At 54.6% G+C, this 25,792-nt stretch overlaps 1 protein-coding gene across 1 annotated transcript; it reads right to left on the bottom strand.

Moving 5' to 3' along the window:
* Positions 1–1,190: 1,190 nt before the first annotated feature.
* On the bottom strand, positions 1,191–2,345 carry MIND_00596800 (uncharacterized protein; the record flags this gene model as incomplete). The annotated part of the gene is made up of 6 exons (XM_037362725.1): positions 1,191–1,294; positions 1,350–1,481; positions 1,531–1,826; positions 1,871–1,962; positions 2,007–2,045; positions 2,094–2,345. 6 exons carry the CDS (start codon positions 2,343–2,345, stop codon positions 1,191–1,193), a joined length of 915 nt encoding a protein of 304 aa, XP_037220646.1.
* Positions 2,346–25,792: the final 23,447 nt, after the last annotated feature.

Genomic DNA, 25,792 nt, shown 5'->3' with positions numbered 1-25,792 from the left:
AATGGACAGCTCTCTAACCTGAACAACGCCAACTTCAGAGCTATCAACAACGGATGGTGCGTAGTTGAACCTGAACGAACTTTGTCTTTGGTCACCCCATGAATCATGGATTTCTTTAGGCCCATCTTCGGTTTCTCCAACAACCTTGGTTCTGTTGGAACTTCTTTCTCAGCAACATTAACATACGTTGTCGGGCATGTTCGTCCTCATGATCGAGTCTGGAGTCAGCGACGACGGAGAGGGCCGTTCGTGGCCACTGCCGCTGGTGAGCAGTATGGTCAACCAGGGTATCTACAGCACCGCAGGCGAGCTCCAGCAAAAAATGGGTGTTGCGAGGGACAAGTTTGGGGGGGGAAGTGATTGAAACTCGCAACTACCGTGCAATGACAGAGGATTTGGTGCCGCAGGCTCGCTCTAGCGAGAAATGGCTGTTGCGGGGGCAAATTGTGGGAGCGCAACACACATTGTATGGGCAACATCTGCAGCTTAGGATTCACGTTGGCGTGTGTGCCCCAGATCAATGCCGCTGGTGGGTAGCATCGTCGGCTTCAACGGCGCCGCAGGCGAGCTCCAGCAAAAAATGGCTGTTCGGGCGAGGGGAAATGGTCTGGGGATAAGAAATGAGAAGGTAAAACATGAGAAAGAGTACAAAACTTACCACAGTCGTTGGTTCTTCTGGTGAAGCGTTGGCATGAGCACAGCACTGTTGCGCAGGAGAGCGACTGTGTAAGCAAATGGCGCCGTCAATAGTGTTGCGCGGCGGTTGTAAAGATATCCGGACACCCCCAGTAAGAGCAGCCCCTGTAAAGGTCGGTTCGGCGTCGAGGGACGAGCAGCTGGTTGTTGTTGTTGATGCCGGTGCGAGATTGGCGTAGTCGACCCCGCGATTCGGGCACGTGCTGCCGGCCGACAGAGCGTTTTGGAAGGGGTCAACGTCAACGCGTGGGGACCTGCGGTTTGCGTGGTGGATAAGAGGAAAGACGTGGCTACCCGGTTCGGGCACGTACCGGCGGCGGACGGCTCGAGGTCGGTGGCGAGGAAATGGCGCACCACAGGTTGGCAGTGCAATAGACCATTTCCAAGCTGAACGGCATCGTCGGTGTAGTCTAGCAGAACACATCAGTACATTTCCCGTTTGTGCAGGGACAAAAGCCTACACCTAAACTCTCCAAAATGCTTGTACAGAACGCTCAAAGGAGCACATCGCTCCAATCTTGAGCCTGCACGTACTGCTTCCACGTGCGCGGTTGGCGAGCGAGCCCCTCCTGCGAGATCACAGTGCCTTCCGAAAAGTCTATCGAGCAAGAAGTTAGTATTCATCAAAATGGAAAAGAGAAGGAAGATCGTACATCCAAACTCGCCGACAGATGTGAAGACCTCTTCGATGGCCAGCGCAATATGTGGCGGAGTACCGGCACTCTTGACTCCTTCGCCAAAGACTGCAGATGGTATCTGGTTGAAGACGACCTTCTTGCCAGTCGCTGGAGAACGATCAACCATCGAAACAGAACCACCTTGCGAAAACGTCACCCTCCGAAAGCTGCTTCGTCTGGTCCTCAAAGCTGATCAGCTCGCCAAACGTCGCCCACGTCTGTTTGTCAGGAAAGACCGGCAGCTCGAGTGCCTTACAGACAAACAGGCCATAGTCTCGCTCAGCGTCAATAATGGGCATCCGCGTTGTCGGGGGCAGGGGAAGATTGACTGCCCAAGTGTCCTCGGAGATTTTGACTGGACGCATGAAGGTGCGCATGTTGCTCGCGTACCCGCCAGCCTGGATGTCGACCGAAAGGGACACCAGAAGCGCGGCCGTAGTCGGAGACGCGTGGCTTTGCTTTCAAAATGGCCCACGTTCTTGTATTTGCCGCCAGACAGAGCGTCGATGCTGGGCAGCCCGGACCAGACGATGCCCTTGACACCTGCGGCTTTTGCAGCGTCGATCATGAGCTTGCCTTCGGTGGTTTCCTGGAGAGAGTTGATGCAATGAGTTGAGGACTGTAACAACTCACTCGTGGTGGGTCTCCGTGTTCCGCCCAGTTGGTGACAAGCTAAAGAGCATATAAGGACGAATCTGACAGAGAAAGGGTAGCACACACGAAAGTATAGTCCGCCCCTTCAAACGCCTTGAATACGGCACCGCTATTCTCCACCGACAATGCTACCGCGACCACCTCGATGCCCTTCTCCGCCAATGCTTTCGCCGCGGGTTTCGACTCGTCACGGGTGAATGCGCGAATTCGATATGGTTTGTCGGATTCGGTGAGGGCGAGGACAACGCTGTCGCCTTGGGTCCCAGTAGCGCCTACAACAGCGACAAGAGGAGCAGCAGGGTCCTTGGTGATGGTCATGGTCAGAAAATACGGTGAATATCGGTGGCTCTGTAAGCTCAGTAAGCTGGCTCCTTATAAAGCAAGACGTCAGACTTCGACGATACCACGGGCACACACGCGTCGACAGCACCGCTGGTGGCGCCCGCGCCTTCCACCCTCGTAATGTGCAATGAGTTGTCGTGCCGGGGGTATACGTAGGATTTGTTTTCAAATCGAGGCCAAAGTCGATAATGATGACGCGTCACTCTCTGCCCGCTGCGAAATGTCCGATGAGACTGGATGAGAGACGGGTAACCGGAACATGTTTGAGAGATGTCCGCAGGTAGCGATAAGTGGGCTGAGTTGTTGACTCGTCGTGGTAGTCAGCAAAGGACGGTGTGATCGGGAATTGGCACGGCGCATCATTTCTTTTTTTCTGACCACCAACAATGCTTACAGCTCGCACATCATGCTTACTGTGGAGAGCAACGGATAGCGAGCCATATCTGCATTGTTTCAGAGTGGAATACTTTTGGTTAGTCTTTTAAATCAAGACTCCGAGTAACCTCCTCACGCACTGGTCGAAAAATCATTTGTCTTCTCCCACCAAGTGGTCCGAGGCCTTCTCTCCCACACCTTTAGTCGCCTCTGAATCAGCAACGCTCAGCCGAAGGTGAAAAATCAGAATGTGGAGCGCCGGTCTACCGCAGGTGCGTGCCTGTTTCCTGTCTTTTCCGACATGCAAGCTGAAGGCGCCAGGTCAATGGTGTCGGTAGCGCTGCAAGCAAATTATCGCGGGGATGGCTGGTGAAGGAGAAGACCAACGCGGCCTGATAGTGCAGATATGGTGTAAGCAACGGGAACAAAAGATGAGTTTGAAACTTACGATGGTGGGAGAAGGCAGCGCACTGCCGCCAATATTTGCGTTGAAAGTTCTCCCGTATGCGGGCCTCCGGCGGCAAAATCCTGGAAAAAAATTACGGTTATAACGCGTTTTTCGCGTCCAAATGACGTCCCAGAATCGTCGGAAAATGGGCTGATCGCATCATTGATGGCGTAATTTGGAGCGAGACGACGCGACGTGTTCAGGATACTGACCTTGGAATCAGTTATCTTGCAACGAATAAGGTGGATTTACCCACCATGATCAAGCACGGCCAGGGAGCAGAAACAGGAAGAACGCTGGGCCTCCTGCTGTCAAAATTCTGGCGCCAGGGCGAGCTCCAGAAAATAAACAGTGCTGTGGGGCAAGATTTTCGAGAGAAAATGGCGGGGTCTGCGGGAATTGATGATGGCGTCGATGGCAGCAGCAAACTCGAAAAAAATCAGAGCTTGGAAATCACTGACGGCGAGGCAGCCTGCGCTGTGCCTCCTGCCGTCGAAACCCCGGCGCCGCAGGCAAGCTCCGGAAAATAACCAGCGCTGTTGGGGGTAAGATTGTAGAGAGAAAATGCTTTGCGGCCTGGGTCTTGATGATGGCGTCGATGGCGACGCAAGAGTTGTTGTTGTGAATCCAAGCTTGTGTCATTATCTGAATGCTAATTTAGCGTTTAGACGTGAGGATAGCACAGAACTCACCCAAGAATCGCGCTGAGCGATATTTCTACTGGTTTCGGGAGGATGTTGACAGCGAGGCATCACAACGGCAGTTGCATTGTTGGCGGTGCTCGATGGACAAACCGGAAGGGGTGAAGTTTCATCTGAGGGAAAATGAGCATTTGAAGGTGAAAACACAACGGAACTTACCATCAACACGTTCACGTACCGAACAGAATAGCGCCACAGACGAGTGCTGGTGAAGAAATACGTGCTTCAGGGGCGAAATTTGGCAAGACCGTGGGGCCGAGCAGGAAACATCAAGCCAGGAAGGAAGACGTGGAGCGAAAATGCGGAGCTGATCATGAGGCTGTCGTCCTTTGGCCTGGGGCTTGGTCTCGTACAGACACGACCGCGTTCTCCATTGAAGATGACGGGTTGGAACACGGAGGGCAGAGGAAGGTGTGAGTTTTAAGTTTGGGAGCAGCATTGAGAAACTGACTTAATTCAAGGCAAATTCAAGGCCGGAGTGTCAGGTCACTTGATGGGGCCGATTACCGATTAAGTAATCAGTGTTTCAAAACAGTGTAACACTGTGACATGCTGCTTACAGAGTACAATTGTCTGCAAAGGTACTAGTATGTAAGCAGCTGGATTTGCGGACGAAGAGCCCCTCACCACCTGCCAGTCCTCGAAGGCACCACACCCGCGCACAGCTCCGTTGACTCTCCGCCTTCCGTCAGAGTTGGTGAAGAAAAAGGGGGTCACGGGCCGGGCTCCCGATTTGGCTCCGTTGACCGATCCACAGCCACACGGACAAGTTACAACTTGTCAGAAACAACGATGGCGGCGGGGAAACGTCGCTGCCCGCAAGCTCTTGTACTTCAACTCAAGCGCCGCAGCACAGGGTGCTCACAGTCAACGCCAACTGATATCTAGCAGGTCGTCCCTTGGTTTCATCCGCAAAAAAGTGGCTGACGGTGAAAAAATAGCCTCCGTCTAGTCATCAGTCATTCGCGATTAACATCGACATATATATATAGCGTGCCCCGAGGCATCTGTGTCGTCTTCATCCCACTCCCCCTACATAAATGACCGACTATCCTATTTTCTCATTCGAAACGACGGCAGATGAAGTAGCGACTCACTGGCAAGTGACGATGATTCATCATATCCCCAGGTTGGGTACGCTGCTGTCGAAATCAACGCCTATACCGAGTCTCTCCACGTCGTCGTCCATAACGCCGCCGCTCCAATCGCGCGATATAAACTCACCGTTGACGGTCTCGAGAATCAGATCGCGGTGGCCCAAGCTGATGTCGTCCGAAAATATAACAATGCGACCGCGATGATGTTCGTCTCGTCTCCCTATATGCAGGCTCATTCATACTTCGCAGCTTGGAGTCTGGTGCTATCATATCGGCGTGGACCGTCATCTACGTCATTCTCCGCTCGATGAATGTGCCGGACGTGAGGTTAACTTGGTCCTCTTTTGGCTGCGACTGATATTTGGAGACAGACGGTTTGGCGTGCTTTCCGTGGTGGCCTGCCCCAGCTGCTGGTACCTGCTTTTTCTCCTTATATCGCTCGCTGATCCATGCAGAACATTGTGCCAACGCTCATCATTGTTCGCGTGGGCCTGGGGCACGCGATTGACGCGCGGACAACAACATCAGGGACAATAGTCTCAACGTGGAAGACCAAAGGCTCCACTTCTGCTGCTGTATAACAATATTTGTAACCATTCCTGTGTACTTGTAGTACTTACTTATTGTGTCTTTATTACCTGCAATGCCGAGCACTGCGTCGCCGTCGTCACTTTCTCGGTCTTGCTAAGGTTTCCGACCCTTAGCTAGAGAGCATCACAAGTGTTCGGTTGTGAAGTTGGCCATCTTCCGAACACAACCCTTCCGGGTAAACGTGTCCATCTCAGCAACGTCGTGTTATCACCGTCCGGCCCGGCACTACCGACGTGACGATGACGCTGTCACATCTTGTCGACAATTTCTCTTTGACCAATTTGTTGACCAACTGTACGGTCGGTTGCTGAAACTACCGCTGCTCGCGGCGAGTGACCCTCGGCCATGTTGAGTTATATAGCGCGGGAGACGATGGGGCAGGCCTCGAATGGACACGGAGAGCTCGACTTCAACCAAACGAGCTCTACCGCGAAATCAAGCATGCTACCCTTGCCGGCACCGTAGAATTCTCAGTCCCTCAATCCATGCAATGAAATCCTCCGACGTCGACTGCAGAGATGCGATGGACAGTGCGTGTGTTTTCATTGCATTCGTTGAACATTCATACCCAAACTCTGTTGGTTTGTTTTCCCAGACGGCCCGTTTGCGGCCAATGTCGACGCTCGGCACGGGAAGAGGACTGTGAGTACACGGACAACTACTCGCGCGAGGGCAGAGGTTCTTGAGGAAGACATCAGTCGGATTCAGTTCCGTATTCATCAGCTCGAGCATCCACAGGAAGCTAAAACGGACGTCATGTTGCTCGATCCGTACTAGTATAAGCAGGTCACCCACCTTCGAATGCCCGGTCTGCATCAAGTTTAGACGCCTCGACTTCGTCAGCCATGTTGCTTCATCCACCAAGCCGCATTCCAACACCCGACGCATGGTGGACCGCTGAAGAACTGCCGCTCCATTTGGCCAAGAATCTGTGAAGGAAGCTCATCTTTCCTCGATTTTCATCTTATAGCTCCCTTAGACTTGACAAATTCATGACTTCAGCTCCGTCGTTTGGCTTCTTTCTGGACCCTGAGCAAGTCTACAACGCCTCCATGCTGTCCGTGCCGATAAATCATCATTCTCGTCCCTACGCCTGCCCTTACTTCAGCAATATACCTTGCGGCTATCTCCATTTCACCATCTCCATCCCTCAAAATGCATGAAGCCGTTTTTCGCACTCGTGCTCTGTCTTCGGCAAGCAATGCACTCGCCGGGCTTCACCCCAAACGCGTACTACACGCTCTCCAGGCCGAAATAATACTGTCCTGGTACTTTTACGGGGTGGGCAAGCTCCTCGAAGGCCTGTATCACACCGCGACTGCTGTATCGCTCGGTGTCACGAGTGACATCTACTCTATGAGGAACGGGCATGTACGGCCTGGTGCAATGCTGCTCGCTGACTCAGACGCCGATGGCGAAGAACACGTCAACGCCTGTTGGGCAATCGTCGTTCTGGATCGTGCCTGGTCGGTTGTCATGAACACACTCCCGAATTGGACCAATCCTATCGAAACTCCATGGCCGGGCACCAAGGTGGGTACTTCTTCGTGATTTTACAGACGCTGATTAACTGGTTCAGGTCTCTGGGATGACCGACATTGTACAAACCTTCCTCGCTGTAGGCGACCACCAGCCGCCCAAGTCCTCAAAGGAACTACTTGCCAAAGCCGCTGTGCTCTGGGAGGCTGCGAACCATCTAGTTACCCGATCTGAGTGGAAACCTGGTACTGGCTCTGAACTCCAATTTGGACACAGTTCTGACATCCTGATAGGTTCTCCGCATAATGTCGAAGCAGCACAAGCCTTCTACGACCGATTTTCTGCCATCGACAAACGTATCGAGGAAATTTGCAGCCCACCAAATCCCTCCAGTCAATCCGATCCTTCGTCCATGGATCAACAAAATGACCTCGTTGGTCGGAGTATGGCCCATGCAGCCGAAATCCAACTTCATCGTCCCTTTGCCCATCAAGAAGACAACCAATTGACGCAAGAACGCTCTCAACAGCGCTTTCTCGATGCCGCGATTTTTTGCATTTGGCCCTGAAGGAACTGACCATGCTGGTACCTTTTCTCTTTCCCAGCCACCCAAGTGGTTCTATTGCTCTGTTTCGGTCAACTGATACTATCTGTCAGAAATTGAATTGAAGCCACATCCTCACGAAGACGGGCAAACGCACAACCACACGAAAATGGGACCACACCCAGCTTGTCAGCATGGCACATCTCCCTAGCGCATCCGGGAAGCATCAAAGCGGCTCAGTTCACCTGCGGACTGTCCACGTTGAACATGATGTTGTCGATCATGCCCAAGGTTTACGGGAAGCCCTTGACAAGGACAAAGCGGCCGTCGCGGACTGGGCATGCGAACAGTCGATTGATGGGGAGGTGGAAGGCCTCTTCTCAGTCTGCTTGAACAGACTCGCAGGAACAGCACTCTTGGTTTCGAAAAGGCGGAGGTTGAGCGCAAAGTTGGGGGGGCCATGGACTCACTGGCATTACTTAACGACATCTGATGGGGATACAACTGTGAAGGAGGGGTTAATTTCGAGAGCCCTTGTGTTCGCCGAGACTGATGATGGGAGCGATAAAGCGCCTTCTGAAGCCAGTGCGGGCCACAAGCGTCAGTGTCAGCGAGACCGCGCCGACGATTAGCGAGTCTGAGAGTACAACCACTGTACCCAGCTTGCTCGGGCGAGGAGAATGCTGCTGATGGAGGAGATGCAAGCGGCTCTGACTTTTTCAGCACCATCATGCCGCACACTACATAAGCATCAACTCGACTTTTGCGTTGCCGCCACCATTGGCTCTCGACCCTTGTCTGTCGCCTCTAAGCCAACCTTCCTTCAACATCTATCCAGCAAGTGCTTCCTCAACAGATCGGTTGATTACCCAAGCACTTGTTTTTGCCGACTCCTTACTCCTGCTCCATATGGCATTGAAGCGGTCAAGGTTCATCGTGAACGTAAATGCTCGACCCACCGTGGGTACAGCTCCCTGTTCGCCTTGCTTGAGGTTTGTCACAATTTGTTCCCGATGCTTGTAATGCTGACAACAGAGTTGGGTTGATCTCAAGTCTACAATTTAGTTGATGGGGGGGTCTGTCTTGCCAACATTTGATTCTAGCCAGCTGCTGGATGCGGGCACATTGTTCTTATCAACATCAGAAGATAGCATGGCGATGATTGAAATTGTGGGAGAAGAGGCCCGCCATGTAAGGTGGGCAGGTATGAATAGTAATGTTGTGTATCATACTTGTCAAGGTGAGACTAACTGAATATTGTTTGCCTTATTATTATTATTATTATTATTATTATTACAAAATCCGGGCACTGCCGCATGATGCCTAATTAGTGTGCTAGAAAGATGCAATCGGCCGGATCACAGATCCGAGTTTGACATTTTCTGAAAATTTTCCGTGCCAGAAAATTGGCAATCTTCTGACCTGGAAAATTTCCAGAAGATTCTCAGAAGATTGATGGAAAATTCCAAATTTTCTGTGACAGAAAATCTTCGGAAAATCTTCAGAAGATCATCAGAAAATTTCAAATTTTCTGTGCATTTTCTGGGGCAGAAAATACATCAATGTCCGTAGTGTTAGTCTTTACAGTATGTACTAGTCAACATGTGGGTGATTATATAGTGGTATATCACGCTTTTATAGAATCCTAATCAGAATCCCAATCAATCATAGTCTCAGAATCTGATCACAATATTCCAGGCTGGAACATGTGATATATTCCAGGCCGGAATATTGAATGAAAACATGTGGCAGATTGAGAATATTCCACGCATATGCCCAACATTTTCCAGGCTGTCATATACTTGGCAGATGGTGAGAAAATTGAGAATATTCCATGGATATTCCTGTCATATTCCGGCCTAGAAAATAGAATGAATACAGCCTGGAATATTCATAATATTCTCAACATATTCCAGGGCGGAATATGCTCCATTGCCCGCAGTGTGCTGGTCCTTCTTGGTGAGCACGAAAAGAGGGCGCGCAAGGGTCGAGAAGTCCCGAATGAACCTGCGGTAGAAATTAGCGAACCCAAGGAACTGCTGAATGTCCTTCTTGTTTTCCGGAGTCGGCCAAGCGGAGACGCCTGCGACCTTGACGGGGTCCATTTCGACGTGGTTGTGGGAGATGATGACTCCGAGGTACTCGATTGACGATTTTTCAAAGTCGCACTTCTCCGCTCGGAGGTACAACTTGTGCTCTCGGAGTCGCCGCAAGACCTCCTGAACGATCTGCCGGTGTTTCCGGAGGTCGGAATGGGCGATCAGGATGTCGTCAAGGTAGATCATGACGTCTCCGGAGAGGATAAGGTCCTGGAAAATGTCATTCATCATCGTTTGGAACGTCGCGGGAGAGTTTGTCAGGCCGAAATACATCACCAAGGGCTCGAACAGGCCTCGGTTAGTCCGGAAAGCCGCTTTCCACTCGTCACCTTCCTTGATCCGGACGTTGTTGAAGCCCCAACGGACGTCGAAGTTTGGTGAAGTAACGAGCGCCTTTGAGCCGGTTGATGAGGTCGTTGATCAGCGGAAGGGGGTACCGGTTTTTGACAGTCATCGCGTTGAGAGCACGGTAGTCCTGGACGAAGCGAGTCCGCCGTCCTTCTTCTTGACAAAGAAGACCGGAGACGCCATCGGAGACTTGGAGGGCGAATCCGGCCCGTCGAAAGCCCTTCCTCGATGAACGCGTCGAGCTCGCGTTGCTCGAGGGGCGAGATGGGGTACACCTTGCAGTTGGTGGGCTTAGCGTCGGGGACGAGTTCAATGGCGTGGTCCCAGGCTCTCCGCTCCGGTAGCGTGTCGAAGGACTCCTTGTTGAAGACGTCCTGAAACTCCTTAGCCCAGTCCGGGATCTCGGAGGGCGGAGGGGCGGAGTTCCTGGCGAAGGCCTCGGCCAGGCGCTGTGAGACAGTACTGCCAGCGCGTATCTCCTCCGAGGGGCGGAACGAGGTGTAGAAGATGCGGTCACCATCTTCAAGCTGACCATCGTCTTCATCGTCGTCGTCGGAGTCCGGCATCAGATCAGGCAGGGCGGAGTCGTCACCGGAGACGGAATCGTCTCCGTCGTCAGGCCCAGAGAGGTCCATGGCGCAGACCGAGGGGAACGGGCCGGAGCGGAGTCGCTTCTGGAGCAGCCGGAGTCGCCATAGCTCAGTCCGTTCAACGCGTTCTTCCTCGCGGCAAGTGGAGCAACCGCGGGGGGCACCGTGTCATCTTGACCTCCTTGGTTTCCCAATTGATTTCCGGGTTATGCTTCCGCAGCCAGGAGTACCCTAGAATAAGGTCTTGTTTACCAAGATGAGTGACGGCGAAGTTGAACACGCTCGGAATGGCCTTTGTAGCGTAAGACCAAGTCCGCGATCTGGTTGATGGAGCCGGCGTCGTTCGGAGTGCCATCAACGTTAAAGACCGGAATCGGTTGCGCCAGGGTGCGGACCGGGATGCCATTCCGAGCGACATAGTTCGTGTCGATAAAGTCGGAGGTGGCACCACAGTCAACCAGGCCAGAGAGCGAGAGCTTAAGCGCCTGGTAGTGGACTCTAGCTCCAACGGGAGGTGGAGGGAGTTCACTCCAGGGGAAGCAGCGACAGTGTACTGCTTGGGCAATTTCTTTTCCCAGGCAGTGAGGCGGCGAAGGACGATGACCGGAGTCGCGGGCGGAGTCGGAGACGGAGTCGAAACGGGGCGGGGGAGGGTATGTCTTTCGTTTCAGGCTCGTTGTAGGGCAAAGGAATTGATTCGTCATACAAACAAGCGAAACGATTTACGGACGCGAACGAGGGCACACCTGGTCACTCGTCGCGGGGACAAAATCCTCTCCGGCCATCGACTCCGCGGCTGTTTCCGGCAGCGCAGCTGTGTCCGAGTAGCGGGCGATCAACTCCGCTAACATCTCGTCACCGAGTTGTTGGATCACCTCGTCGAGGATGTCCATTGAGCGGACATCCGGCGGGAGGGGCAATCTCGGGCGAGATGGTTTGGGTCGCCGCACCTGAAGCAGGCGCGACGAGGGGCACCCCGAGCCCTAGTGCGATCCAACTCCATGGGGACGGGAGCTGGAGGCGCCGGAGCGGGGGTGTCACGGATAAGACCCGGCCCGTCCGCTCCGGCGCTGGTGTCGGGCCATTGCGGGCCCGTAACACGCAGCACGTGACGACGGGGAACATGCGCCCCAGTAGGAGGAACGCACACGTGGGAAGCACGTGACCGAGAACGACGCGTCGAGCCGTCGCCGAGCCCAACTCGACACCAGGGGAATGGGGAGGAGTGCTAGGAGGTCAGGAGTAGCGCCTGGCCCGCAAGGGATGTGCGATCGTCCCCTCTGCGGCCAGGAACGGGAGTGAGGAGGAGGAGGAGGGGGGCCAGGGTGTCCGATCACCCCCTTTGCGGGCCAGCGTATATAATGCGCGATAGTGTACCCTGTACTCTATCGCTTAGATCGTCTGAAGAACTACCTTACTCCGTGCGAGGAGACGCTATCGACTCATCGGGCCCGACACGACCCGATTCGAACCTTCGACCACCGACTACGGCAAGGGACCGAGTTCACGGGCCCTTTCGGTTCGATCTACCCCCGCCCGCCATACTTGCGGGCCCGACTATTCGTCTGTTCTGTTCCGGGCGCGTTTCTTAGGAGAGGTCCTTGCACGGCCCGACCCGCAGTCTGACAGAATCTAAGCGATCCCCCTACACCCGCAACAGAATGGACACTACCACCGTCATCGCACTCCCGGCGTGGGCCACGATAGTGGCTATCGTCATCGCCTCCCTTGCCTACCTATACGGACGCACCCTCGAAGCCCAGCCCGTGGTCTTCAACCGCGTCCTCTACGGGAGAAAGGAGCCCGCCCTGAAGTGGGGCACCCCTAGGCGGGTCTCCTTGGACGAACACCATCGGCACATGGAACACACTTGCCCGGCCCAGGGCGCCGGGCCCCGCCGCAAAGCGCCCGACGCCTCAACAACTCCCCGCCCCTCCCCGCGTATGGCCGAACCCCGATCCGAATCGTCTCGGACCGCCCCGGGCCACCGGCACACTCTGCCTGACGAAATAGGACACACCTCCCTCCGCACGAAGGCCCTGGGGGCCCGTTCTTATCTCTCTCGTAATCTGCTCTACTTAATCTGTGGCGGGGCCTCTGCCCCTAATAATAAAACTCTTTCTTCACCCATCACACAACGGACGAGCGCAAGACGAATCGATCGATTACAAAACAGCCAAAATACAAAAAAAGGGGAAAAAACACGCAGACCAAAAACAAACACGATACGGTCCGAATCATCACGGGGCGCCCTACGGGAGGGGCCGACTGGACGGACAGAGCGACGAACAATGACAGCAAAACAAAAGGAGGAGGATACCCGAGCGCCGACCCGAGTAGACGGGGAACTCCGGCCGAGGTCGCCGAAAGACGACGAACGACCCGCCAAGCCTAATCCAGGTCCATCATGTCGAAGCTCAGGCCGTCCTGACGGCACACATTCGCATATACCTCTCGTTCAGCGGCCCGACGCTCTAAACCCTCCGGCGTTTCCCAGAATCCCGACCTCTCTCCTTCGGACCGGTAGATAGCCAGAAGAATGGCGCCCAGATAGCGGCACACGTCGGCGACGTCCCCGAGGCGGTCAGGGACTCCAGCGAGTTCACCAACCGGAGGTCTGCATCCAGGGAACGATCGACGACAACTCCGCGAGTGCGCGGGTCCGAGCATCCGGGAAGCCCCCGTCGGCCGAATGAACCGCCGACTGTTGCAGCAACAGCACGCCCAACGGAGACAAGCGCTGATCGGTGGGTACCGACGGGTCCCCATGCAACCGGGCGAGACTCGGCAATGGCCCGATCCAAGTCCCATCCCCTCCCGAACCACAGGGAGACTCGAGGGAACGAAGGCACCTGGAAACCCATGGTGGGATAAGAAAGAGGGTGGGTCTCACCCGCAGGGGACGGATGGCCGGGACGAGGCCTCTCCTAACGAGCGATTCGCGACAGGGAGGCCGGCCGGCGGAAAGTGGGGCGGGGCCTCGGCGGGGGCCGACTTGACGATGGTGGGGGGAGACGGCGAGCGGGTGCGAACTCGTTTCGCACGGGGGACGGGGAGGAGTCCCAAGAAGACGCTGACGAAAGGACGACCGGGCGGCGACGACGGCCCGAAGAAGGCCCGACCGTCGGGGTTGGGCTCCGCCCGAACCGATCCTCGTTTGATCGGGGCAAATAGGAGAACAAGAAGGACCGGTGCGGGACCGATGCGGACAGCCCGACTAGATCAGCGAGCGGGGATCGGGACGTAGCAGCGCAAACTCGCCATCCTCGACTTGACGCTCCCAAAACTCGAAGGAAAAATCGTGCAGAGCCGCGGAGCGAGCCTTGTACGCATCTGCAAAAGACCGCCAGCGCAGACAAGCACGATGGAGCGGGCTACACGCGTCACAAGCCCGACGCACGGGACCAGGGAGTTTCTGGGGAGAACTGTCTGGGGCGCCCCACACGGTGCACAAACGATCATGAGCGATGCAATACTCGCAGCGAGGGAGAGGGATCGGATCACGGTCCCCGGGCGACGGGGGGCTCTCCCCGAAAAGCGCCAGCTGTCCAGTGGACTCGAGACGAGGGGCCAAGGGGGTGCCGAAATCCCGGTGCAACGGGGTAGGCGACGAGGCCGGGAAAAAGGAGGGTCAAGCTCATCCTCTACCGAATCGTGTTCCGAAGGGTCGATCCCCAGCGAGGACAAGCGACGGGGGCGGCAATGACTTCCACATCCGAACTCGAGTCCGGATCAGAGGGGAGGAACAGGAGGGTCGAAACAGGCGGGGCACCGTCATGCTCCACGTCGATCTCCATAGAGGGGGAGGATCGCGCCCGAGCCACGGGCGTAGGGGGCACGCGCTTTCCCATCAGGGCCGTCACCCCGGCACCTTCCGGATCACTTCCAGGGCTCGGGAATTGATCGTCTAACCAAGTTGCCAAAGGGAGGAAGCTAAAAGAGACGCCCGCCTCCGCCTCATCCAACGAAGGGCCACCCGAGAACGCGACCTCGTCCCGAGGATCCGGCAAGAAGACTACCCGAACGAATGACGACCACCGGTCGGCGTGAAGGAACGGCGGCACGAGAGACGGAGGGAGAGGGCCCAGCAGACGGGCCAGCGTATCGGGCCGAGTTATATTCTCTCCGGGAAACACGCGGCGCGGCCACGTGGGCCAAGACGAGGAATCGGTCTGAGACGAAGGAGGGGAGGCCAACGGAGGCAGCGCAAGACAAGGCGTGAAGGATGAGGCGCTGGGCGGAGACCGTCAGCACACGATCGGAAGCGGGCAAGGAAGGGAACGTACCACCCAACGCCACAAACGGGAAAGAACAAAGCATCGGGGGAGGAAGTGTCGGCAGAAAGGAGATGGGCAAGGAGGCCACGGCCCAGTTGTCCGAACAAGGGGCGGATATCCTGAAGGGAGCCGTCCTCGCGACGCCAGACGAAGGAGGAGGGGAACGCATCAAACAAAACGCCAAAGTAAAGGTGGTGGGGCCCGAAGACAACCGGCTGCCACAGACCGGCTTTCATCAGGCGGTCGAACTCGCCCTGCCACAAGATTCGAAGGGAGGACGACGGCAGTAAGGGCGCGGCAGGGGGACTGGGAGAGTAGAAGCTCGATGGGAACGGACTACGGGGGGCTAACCGAGGGAACAGCTTGGAAGAATAGTCGGCGGCTTGAGACGGAGGCAAGTCCTCCAACAGGCGGAGGGGCTCGAATGACTCCCGGTACGACGGGTCTCGCCCTTGCAAGAGGGGCCAGGAAGCAGGGAACTCGACGAGCGACATGGAGGCAAAACGAACAAACAGGCGACCAGGCTCCGGCGACGGGGAACCATCTGAGAGCCAAAGGGGGGCAACAACCCGGAGCGGTACAAGTTGGGGGACGACATGAAGAGGATCAGAAGGGAAAAGCCCTGGCTTATATGGGGGAACGAACGTTCTATATCGAACCTCGACCGAGGCGCGCAGCACAGCCCACTCGCAAAGCAATATGAACAAAGGACGCGCAACTGAATTGGCAACACGAAACGCTACGCCGCACGTGACCGCGGTGAAACACTTGATGGACAGGAAGAATCGATCTGCGGACGCCACGAGGTGTCAGAAGCCAGGGAGATTAAAATGCGCAGCCGAAGCTTAGCTTAAGCTTATGGGCTGGATGAAATTTGCGATGGAAGGACGAGCTAGAGTCAAAATTAAACCCGAGAAACCGGGCGACTGAGCCACGCCGACTCGAGACGAGTCGTTCCTAGGGGAGGGGTGATGTCACGGATAAGACCCGGCCCGTCCGCTCCGGCGCTGGTGTCGGGCCATTGCGGGCCCGTAACACGCAGCACGTGACGACGGGGAACATGCGCCCCAGTAGGAGGAACGCACACGTGGGAAGCACGTGACCGGGAACGACGCGTCGAGCCGTCGCCGAGCCCAACTCGACACCAGGGGAATGGGGAGGAGTGCTAGGAGGTCAGGAGTAGCGCCTGGCCCGCAAGGGATGTGCGATCGTCCCCTCTGCGGCCAGGAACGGGAGTGAGGAGGAGGAGGAGGGGCCAGGGTGTCCGATCACCCCCTTTGCGGGCCCACGTATATAATGCGCGATAGTGTACCCTGTACTCTATCGCTTAGATCGTCTGAAGAACTACCTTACTCCGTGCGAGGAGACGCTATCGACTCATCGGGCCCGACACGACCCGATTCGAACCTTCGACCACCGACTACGGCAAGGGACCGAGTTCACGGGCCCTTTCGGTTTCGATCTACCCCGCCCGCCATACTTGCGGGCCCGACTATTCGTCTGTTCTGTTCCGGGCGCGCGTTCTTAGGAGAGGTCCTTGCACGGCCCGACCCGCAGTCTGACAGGGGGCGCGGGCCGCGGGTGGCACGACCGGAGCCACCGGGCGGAAGGGAGCCGGAGCCGGGACGCGGTTGACCGGAAACGGAGTCCGAATCAAACCGCCAGGCGTCTTGGGGGCGGCTGACTTGATCAGCTTGGCCCGGACCAGGGCCTCGTATTGACGGAAGGCCCGGGTGCGCCAGCTAAGATAGTCCCGGAGGTCCGGGGGTCATTCGAGGACGTGATTCCGTTGTTGATCAGGGGATCAAGTCCGTGGCGGAACTTGGTCACCTTGACCAACGCGTCTTGAATCCGGCGAGGTCCATCAGGTCCTCGAAGTCGTCGGTGTACTGGTAGACATCCTTGGTGCCCATGTGATAGGCGGCAGTCTCCAGTTTGGAGAGAGCGTGATCTTGCTCATTCTCCTCGACGAACCGGAGTCGAAACTCGAAACGAACGAGCCCCAGGACGGAAACGGAAACGGGGCTTTGCTTCCGTGGCGCTCCGCCCATTGCTGAGCAGGTCCTTCTGCCATAAACGACATGGCATAGCGGACGGCCTTTTCCTCGCTCGCCTCTCCATTGACCACGAAGGCCTCAGGGGCAAGGCGGGCGTAGGTGCGGACCAGCGTAGAGGAACGCAGCGCCGCCGTTTCCGATCGCCGTTAAAGGTGAACGGGGGGTTTGGTCGTAAAACCAATTTTGAGGCGAGGTTGATGTCGCCAAAGAGGGCCTCGAATCGCCCTGAACCGGAGTCGGAGTCGGAATCGACGTCTCCGGTGGTGGTGTTTGGGGTCCGCCAGCAGTATTAGCGGTGGCAGCGGCAGCGGAAGCCTGGGTGGTGAGGAGAGTAAGGGCCTCAGTTAGGCGGTCGATTTTCGCCTTGAGTGCATCCAGCCGAGTGTCAGCGTCAGGAGTAGCTCCGGAAGGCATGACAGGTGCGGGGACGACAGGAGTGGCAGAGGAGGAGGGGACAAGTGGCAGGGGCGGTGGCGAGGGCGGAGTGGACTCGGACTCCGAGCCTGAGTCAGCGCCCGAACCTGGCAATCTTGTCCGGTTGATCCCGTAGAGAGTTTCTTCTGCTGTAAGGGCAACCCCGGAGGCCTGAGATCAAGGTCCTAGCAGGGGAGGATCCAAAGAGTGAATAGAAGTAAGCAAATACAAGTGAGGCTGACCTAGCAGGGGAGGATCCAAAGAGAAGAAACTCTAAGGGTCCGCCTGCTAGGTAGCTGGACTATATACTGCGCTCTTGACGCGCCAAGGGTTGATCGTTGCTCCGTGCAGTATGCCTGCGCCATGTCGCAGGCCAGGTCCCAGGGGGATCGCCAGGCGGGGGCGGCGATGCGCCTGACGGAGGCGGTGATGCGATCGCCGGAGTCGGAACCGGAGTCGGACCGGAGTCGGACCGGAATCGGAATCGTCTCCGAGGGGGCGAAAGGGAGGTTCCCCTGACAGACCTAATGTATTTGTGGAATGGCATGCGGAAGAAGCCAGGGTCCTCGAAACGTTGCCGAAAGAGCCTCCCGAAGAAACTCTGAAGATGGAGCTGTGGAGGAAACTAGTGGATATGAACGACGCTGAGTGAGTAGCTACGAAATGACTTATACATGAACTAAGTTTTCTCAGGGCTAAAGTTATCGAGATCATGTCAGCAGACATCATTCTCATGCCTTCTGTTGATGATCCCGACTATGAGAATGTGATGAAGATGCACCGGAGGACAGAGGCCGACCGTCGTCGAGCACTCGACTGTCGAGAAAGGTGTATCCTAGCCGTGGAGGATCTGGAACGACGGCTGGACATCAGTGATGGGGAACGATGGATGCCGGGGACTGAACAGTGGTCAGAGATCGAGACACTGGTTCAAGAGCATCAGTATCGGAAGTCCTTGGATCGACTACAGGCACTGATTGTGTCACGAATTCTTCAACTGTCGAAAGCAAACATGGTGGAGACAGGTAAGATACTTGTTTCCAAGACTGCTTGTCCACTAACTTCATTCTGTCAGGCTACAAAATGCGTCGGCATATTGCACAGGCTATTCAGGCGGGATCCAAGACGCTTCGGAAGGCATTGGACACATACAACTTCGCAGCCCAGGACTTGGGAGATCGCCCTACACTCACATGGCTGGAAATATTGGAGATGGAGATGCTAGACGACTTCGACTTGCCCGAGAAGATATACGTGATGCACCATGGGCCCAGCCTGGTGCTCGAACAGCTATGGATCTCTACTACAAGCTTGAAAGAGCAGAGAAGGAGCGAACTCGTCTTAATTCGGAGATCAAGCGATTCGTGACCTGGATGAAGGAAGAGAAGGAATTCTTGCGGTACCATGAGGATCGACTAGACCGTGAAGGAAACCCAGCTAGATCTCTGCAGGTCCGAAAGTATCGAATGCTGCAAGGCCGTTTCTATGGGATTCATCAACAGAGACTCCAAAAGTTGTCTCAACTCCCCGGGTTTACTGGTTCGATTGAGCCGGGGACTGGCATGTGTCCAATTCGAAGGTCAGTAGTTGGAGGACAGACAGTGGCTGAAGGAGGGCAGGAGATTGAGAGGGCATTGGCAGAGTCTGCAGAGCAGGAGCAAGCTACTAATGGAGGAGATGATGGTGATGCAGAAGCTGGGGATGACCCAACAGATGATGAGGGAGAGGCTACAGAGAACTTCGAGAGACTTCTGAGCATAGCGGAGGACAATGAGACCGAATAAACTTTTTGTGGGCTGTTGTCCACTAACTTGAGTTTGATAGAGCAAGGAATATGATGTCCACTAACTCCTGTGTCCACTAACTTTGGTACCCGGGAAGTTAGTGGACATCTTCACTGCATACCGGCCATGGTCCAGTAGTGTCAGAGACTCACAGATATCTCTACGTACATGGTATATGGACCCTCTTGCCAAGTATCTACCCTCAGGTACACTGTTCGATATAGGTGGGATGTCCACTAACTTCGGTACCCCGGAAGTTAGTGGACATCTTCACTGCATACCGCCCATGGTCCAGTGGTGTCAGAGACTCACAGATATCTCTACGTACATGGTATATGGACCCTCTTGCCAAGTATCTACCCTCAGGTACACTGTTCGATATAGGTGCGACGTCCACTAACTTCGGTACCCGGGAAGTTAGTGGACATCTTCACTGCATACCGACCATGGTCCAGTGGTGTCAGGAACTCACAGATATCTCTACGTACATGGTATATGGACCCTCTTGCCAAGTATCCACCCTCAGATACACTGTTCGATATCGGTGGGATGTCCACTAACTTCGGTACCCCGGCGTCACTGCATACTGACTGCACCTATCATGCCCATCGGCACACCTATCATGCCCACCTTACCCCTCTAATTGCCATTCTGCAGCCACTTCAGTGACTTCACTTCTCATGATACGGCTGACTTCATGGTAGCTTACCGCTTGCTGACTGCCTTGTTACCGCCACATGTGCACAGTCGAGCTGTAAGTTGCACTCAAATTCTATCCTAATCTAAATGTCCTTCACACACAACTAGAAGTCTCTCAACTGCATAAAAGTCATTCCGTCGTCAAAATCTAAACTTGAATGTCTGCAGTCATTTATAGATTCAACCTCCTCCAGTGGACCTGGTGTGATGGGAGGTCGGGCAGCGGGCCGTAGTCGGGCATGTCACAGTAGTCACACATCATTCATCATCAGTTAGCTACCACACGCGGACGAGTGAGGCTACCACATTGTGGTGACGAGAGCGGCATCCGAAGTCAAAGCAGAGCAGAGCAGAGCAGAGAGAGAAGAAAGCTGGCAAAGCGGAGAGAAAGAGACGAGAAGGGCAGGTACACGAAGACATCACCGACGCCAGGACTGGACTGGGCAGCACAAGTCAGGGGAATTAAAATCTACCGGGAAAACACTCCAGACAAAGACTCTGATTCGGAGACTATAACAACAGTACCGACTTCGTCAGCATCCCAGCAATCTAGACAAACTACGGTCACACCGCCCACATCACCGGCACCGATACCACAAAACACGAGCACCATCAGCCAGACAACGCAACAGAGCAGCATCAGTGTAACCACGATGTCGGAAGCAAGCACAGTACCTGCGTTTTACGGGGACAAAAGGGATGAGAAAAACAGCGTCAACTCCGAGGAGTTCATAAGAAAGTTCCGAATTCGAAGCAGAGACCTCAAGAGGGACACGGACAACGAGCGGCTAGACGCGGTGGGAGACCACTTTCGCACGCGCACGCCGGCAGCGAAATGGTGGACAGAGCGACAGAAGGTCAACCCCATCACAAAGTTCGCGGACTTCACAAAAGAGTTCTTGACGCAATTCCCAACGGACGAAGAGGCCGAGCCAACCCAAACACGAGTACCAAGAGAAACTCGTCGGACTGAAACTCACGCTACACGAGTTGGGAGGAACAGTCGAGGTAGCGGGCCAAGAAGTAGCGACGCACGTCAAATACGTGAAAGCCTGCTGCCAACAGGAAACACTGAGGGAGACACGCAGCAAGTCAACAGGACCGGGCTGTGGATTCCAAGGACGACGAGGTACAGGACAAGAATGACTACTGATGGTCACACAATGAGTGACACTATGAGTGAGTGTCACACAGATAAACCAGCGGGTTTACACCCTCCCCCTCTTCAGAACACAGAGCACCCTCCAAAGCAATCCAGCACATAAACCCTGAAGACAACTAAAATAAACCCAACACCAGAGAACCAAACCAGATTCGCAACTTGCATATTGCCACAATACACATGGAAACACATCATGTGGGTCGTACCAAGAGCAGGATGCAGGGAGGCAGCCAAAGGAAAGACAGGGGTGTTGGCAAGACAGTTATGAAGAACCAGATAGTGGTTGCTGAATCAGACACCAGTGCATGGAACAGCATCACGCAACTCGAGCCAGAACAACAGACCTGGGGTGGCCAGAAAGAAGAAGGCGATTAAAGCTGAGGATATAATACCAGGGACAGGTGGAGCAAGCAAAAGGGAGAGTTGCACGGGGTGGCCAGAAGACGAAGAACCAGGGTAGTGAAACCAACAGGTAGATGAATTTCTGTGCCCAATAGGATGTCAGGACAGCAAGGCACATAAGTCCAAAGAGGGCCAGACACCAGATGAAACCAGACAGGACACCAGGACAGCAAGGCACACAAGTCCAACGAGGGCCAGGTATCAGGCGGCAGCACAGAAGCGCATCAACAGGAAGGAATCCAGATGGCGAGAATGAAGAAGATGATTAAAGTTCTGTCGTAACATAGAGGAGAAAGACAGTTTGGGTTACCAAAGCGATCTTCTGCATTGGACTTCTCAACAACGGCTCAAGCGCATCTGAACCAGGAGGAGGAGTAGCAAGCCAGAAAGACCAGGTATGAGTCTACAACGCAGGGGAAGAGATCAGCGGTTGCAGCGTTCAGCCAGTTCAGGGTCAACTTCCAAACAGGGAGATGTTGACAGGAGACAGGAGTGTCCGCCAGGAGACAAGTAAGGGAGTGACAGATAGACACAGACAACAAGAGCTCGTTCTCGACAACGGCCTGGGCGATTCCCACGCTTTTCGAAGGAGGAGTTCTTCATGTGGGGGGGAGCCGACTGCCGAAATATGGGGCGATTTCGTGCACAGGAACCCGAGGAATGACTCGTCCTTGCCAAGCAAGATAGCGACTGATGTTGCAGACGACAGCGTGGGAACGTGGAGAGCGTGGGAACGGCGAGATGGTCGGATGACATAAGCGAGCCAGTGTACCAAGTTCGGAGGCAATAGATGCAGTAGATGTGGAGATAGAAGCCAAAGAGCGACGAGGAAATGTGTCTGAGAAGCAAAAAAGCACCAGTGGTAGTTGAAAAAAAAAGTGAAAGCCTGCTGCCAACAGGAAACACTGAGGGAGACACGCAGCAAGTCAACAGGACCGGGCTGTGGATTCCAAGGACGACGAGGTACAGGACAAGAATGACTACTGATGGTCACACAATGAGTGACACTATGAGTGAGTGTCACACAGATAAACCAGCGGGTTTACAATACGCCCAAAAGTTGTTGGAATTAGCAAGGAAGGCGGGTGTGGAAAAAACATCAAGCTACATCTACCAAGTCCGGGATGCCATACCAGAGCCGTTACGGAAAAACCTGCCAAGAGAACCAAACAACTGGGTCGACTTCACGAAGGCGATCAAAGACGTCGACAGAGCAAAGCTGCGAGAAGATGTGAAAGAAGCGAAGGAAAAGCTGCAGAAAGACCAAGACCGGGACGAGAAGATAACAGAACTCCAGAGAAGAGCAGCAGCCCCAGCGACACCAGTCTCGAAGATGGCAGCAAGATTGGTTGCGACAAATCTGAACACGCCGAGAAGCACGTCAGCCAAGCCAACGGGCGATGTCTTTGGGACAAGTGGAGGCGGGAAGGGGAACCTATTCAGCCTAGGCCAAAGAGGCAAAGCACTAACAGAAGAAGGCTTGCGCAAACTCAAGGAGATGGTGGGAAAAATGAAGCCGCCGACAGACAACGAGGACGGAAGAAAGTACCACAGCAAGCTAATCGACCTGTGGAACCAACAGTACGGCGGCGAAACGAGGCCGGCCTTGGAAGAGATCGGGTACCCGCTTAGTCCAGGAACAGCGGAGCTCTGCTCTGGCGAGTGCTTCCAATGCGGACAAGTAACCATTCCGCCGCACCGAGCAAACGACGCAAAACTGCAAGGCGGAGCCGATACCGCAAAACGAACGCGCTTTCAGAGTGATCTGCAGCAAATACTTGGGACGAACGCGAGCACCCAACAGGCAAAGTATAGTGGGAGTCAACTATTTGGAGTACACCATCGAAGAATTCAAGAGGCAGGAAATGGAGGGTTTTGGGGGAGGGCTGACTATGTGAAAGGCCAACAGTCAGCCCGGGACACGTGGCCAAAGAAATGCTTCGATCCCGCCAACGTACGAATGACATGTATACCTTCCACCAAGCGAATCAACATTGTTAACCTGTACGGGATGGCGGCAAACGAAAAGAGAGGATGTAGCCCATTTGAGCATTCGGCAACGCTGAAAGAGAAGAACGGGGAGGTCAAGGTTAAAATGCTGTTTGACGGCGGAGCTTTAGTGGGAGCGCTGGACAGAAAACTATGGGAGCGCAATCGGCAGCAGCTGGGGAACGGAAGCCCGTCGAGCACAATACTGAGAATGGCAAGCGGCCAACTCATACCGTCGGTCTGTACATGGACGGGAACGGCAAACATCAAAGGCGTCAAAGCGTTAATCTCACTGGAGGTGTTCGACAGTGGAGGGGGATGGAAGTATTGCTCGGAAAACCGTTACAGGCTCTATTCGGTGTGGTACACGACTACAAGAAGGACAGAATCGCGATAGAAGTGGAAGGGAAGGAAGCGACATTAGAAAACCAAGCAGAAACGCGATGGGTCAAGGAAGCGGGGAAAGAGAGGGAAACAGGAGACAAAACTGAGACAAAAAAGGCCAGTGAACGACGATATATTCCAAGTGGATGACAAGCAGCTACAGGATATGGACTCGGAAGATGAGGAAAGCGAGGAAGATAGCGTAGTAGGAGGAGGAGAGTGGATTGAGTGGGAGAACGAGGAAAGGGAGTGGGGAGAAGGAGAGACAGAAGTGGGAAGAGCGAGAACAATAGCACAAGAGGCAATGGAGGCGCTGGGGATGAGGGAACAGGGAAGCGAAAAGGAAGGGGCGCAAGGAATGCTTGTGGTGGAGGTGGAGAAAAGGGGAACGAACCAAGACAAAAAGCAGGCAAACATCTTCACCCGAAAAACCGAACCCTTCAATCCAGCGAGAGTCGAACGCATCTTGAAAGCAGTTGAGATAGGCGACGACGTAACGGAAGGGGAGAGGAAGGAAGTCGAAAAGCTGGTAACGGAGTTCGCGGACATATTTGCGCTATCAGTGAGCGAAGTCCATGCGGTGGAAGGTGCAGAATACGCACCACACATTCCGAAAGACTATCAATTCAGCACGAAAATACACCAAAAGCCGTTGTCGCAACCACAGGCGCAGTACTTGAGGGAACAGGTGAAGGTGCTGGAAGAAGCCGGTATAATCAGACCAATACACCCACGGGACGTCAAATGCGTCTCACCGATTAAGCTGGCGCAAAAGGAGCATGACGGAGGGGGAATGACACTAGAAGAGCTTCAGCACACGCTGAACGACGAGTGCATTAAAGAGGGGTTTCCACCAGTATACGATCTACCGTCAAAGCCGCAACAAGCGGACCGAGAGCCCGAAAAGCCAAGAAACAACCAAAATGGCGTATATGCCAAAACTTCCACGAGCTCAACGAGCTTCTTAAGGTCGTTCCAATGCCGCAAGGAGACATACGCGAAAAACAGCGGAGGTTGTCAGGCCACAGGTACGTGTCGGTGTTTGATTTTGCATCAGGATTCTTCGCCATACAGATAGCAGAGGACGTCCAACCGTACATCGTGATGTTCGTACCTGGTCAGGGCTATTACGCATACATGCGAATGCCATTCGGGTTGACAGACGCGCCCACGGAATTCGCGCACATGGCGGCAAACAAGCTCTCCGATCTGCTAGTCAAGAGAATAATGGAGCTTTTCGTGGATGACAGCGGCTCAGCAGCGAACAGCTTCGCCGAAATGATGGAGAAGCTGAGACTGATGTTCACCAGGATAAGAGAGGAAAGGCTCTCGCTTTCGGCAGCTAAAACGAAACTTTTCATGACGGAGGCCGTATTCGCAGGAGCGAGAGTCGGCCCAAACGGGGTATCGCCAGACCCGGCGAAGCTCACGGCCATAGTGCGATGGGGGAAACCCGAGGACGCGGCAAATCTAAGCGCATTTTTGGGTTTAACGGGATACTTCAGAGATTTGATCAAGAACTACGCTAAGTTGGAAAAGCCGCTAAGGGACTTGTTGGCTAAAGTCAAGATACCCACAGGAGCAAAGAAGCCGATATACCAAGCGGCAATGAAGGCCTTCAAGTTGGCACCGGTGTGGACGGAACAACACGCCAAAGCATTTATCAATCTCAAGGACACACTGTTGCGGGAACCGGTCTTACGCGCACCGAACTACGACACAGTGGACAAGTACCCGTTTATAGTCACGACAGACGGCAGCAAGGAGGCGTTTGCAGGAATGCTGTCGCAGAAAATGGCAACAACGTTACCGGGAGGGAAGGAGGTGATAAGGAGACACCCAATAGCCTTCGCGTCGAAGAGAACTTCATCGTCGGAAGAACGATACCAACCACATCTTCTTGAATTCGCGGCGCTGAAATATTCCTTAGATAAGTTCTCGGACATCATCTGGGGCCAGCCCATCAAGCTCGAGACGGACTGC

Source organism: Mycena indigotica (genome assembly GCF_014461135.1).
Source record: "Mycena indigotica strain 171206Taipei chromosome Unknown Mind.scaff0005, whole genome shotgun sequence".
Lineage (NCBI taxonomy): Eukaryota > Fungi > Basidiomycota > Agaricomycetes > Agaricales > Mycenaceae > Mycena > Mycena indigotica.
Note: the sequence above shows the minus strand (reverse complement) of the source record. Positions and strands in the feature narration are given on the sequence as shown.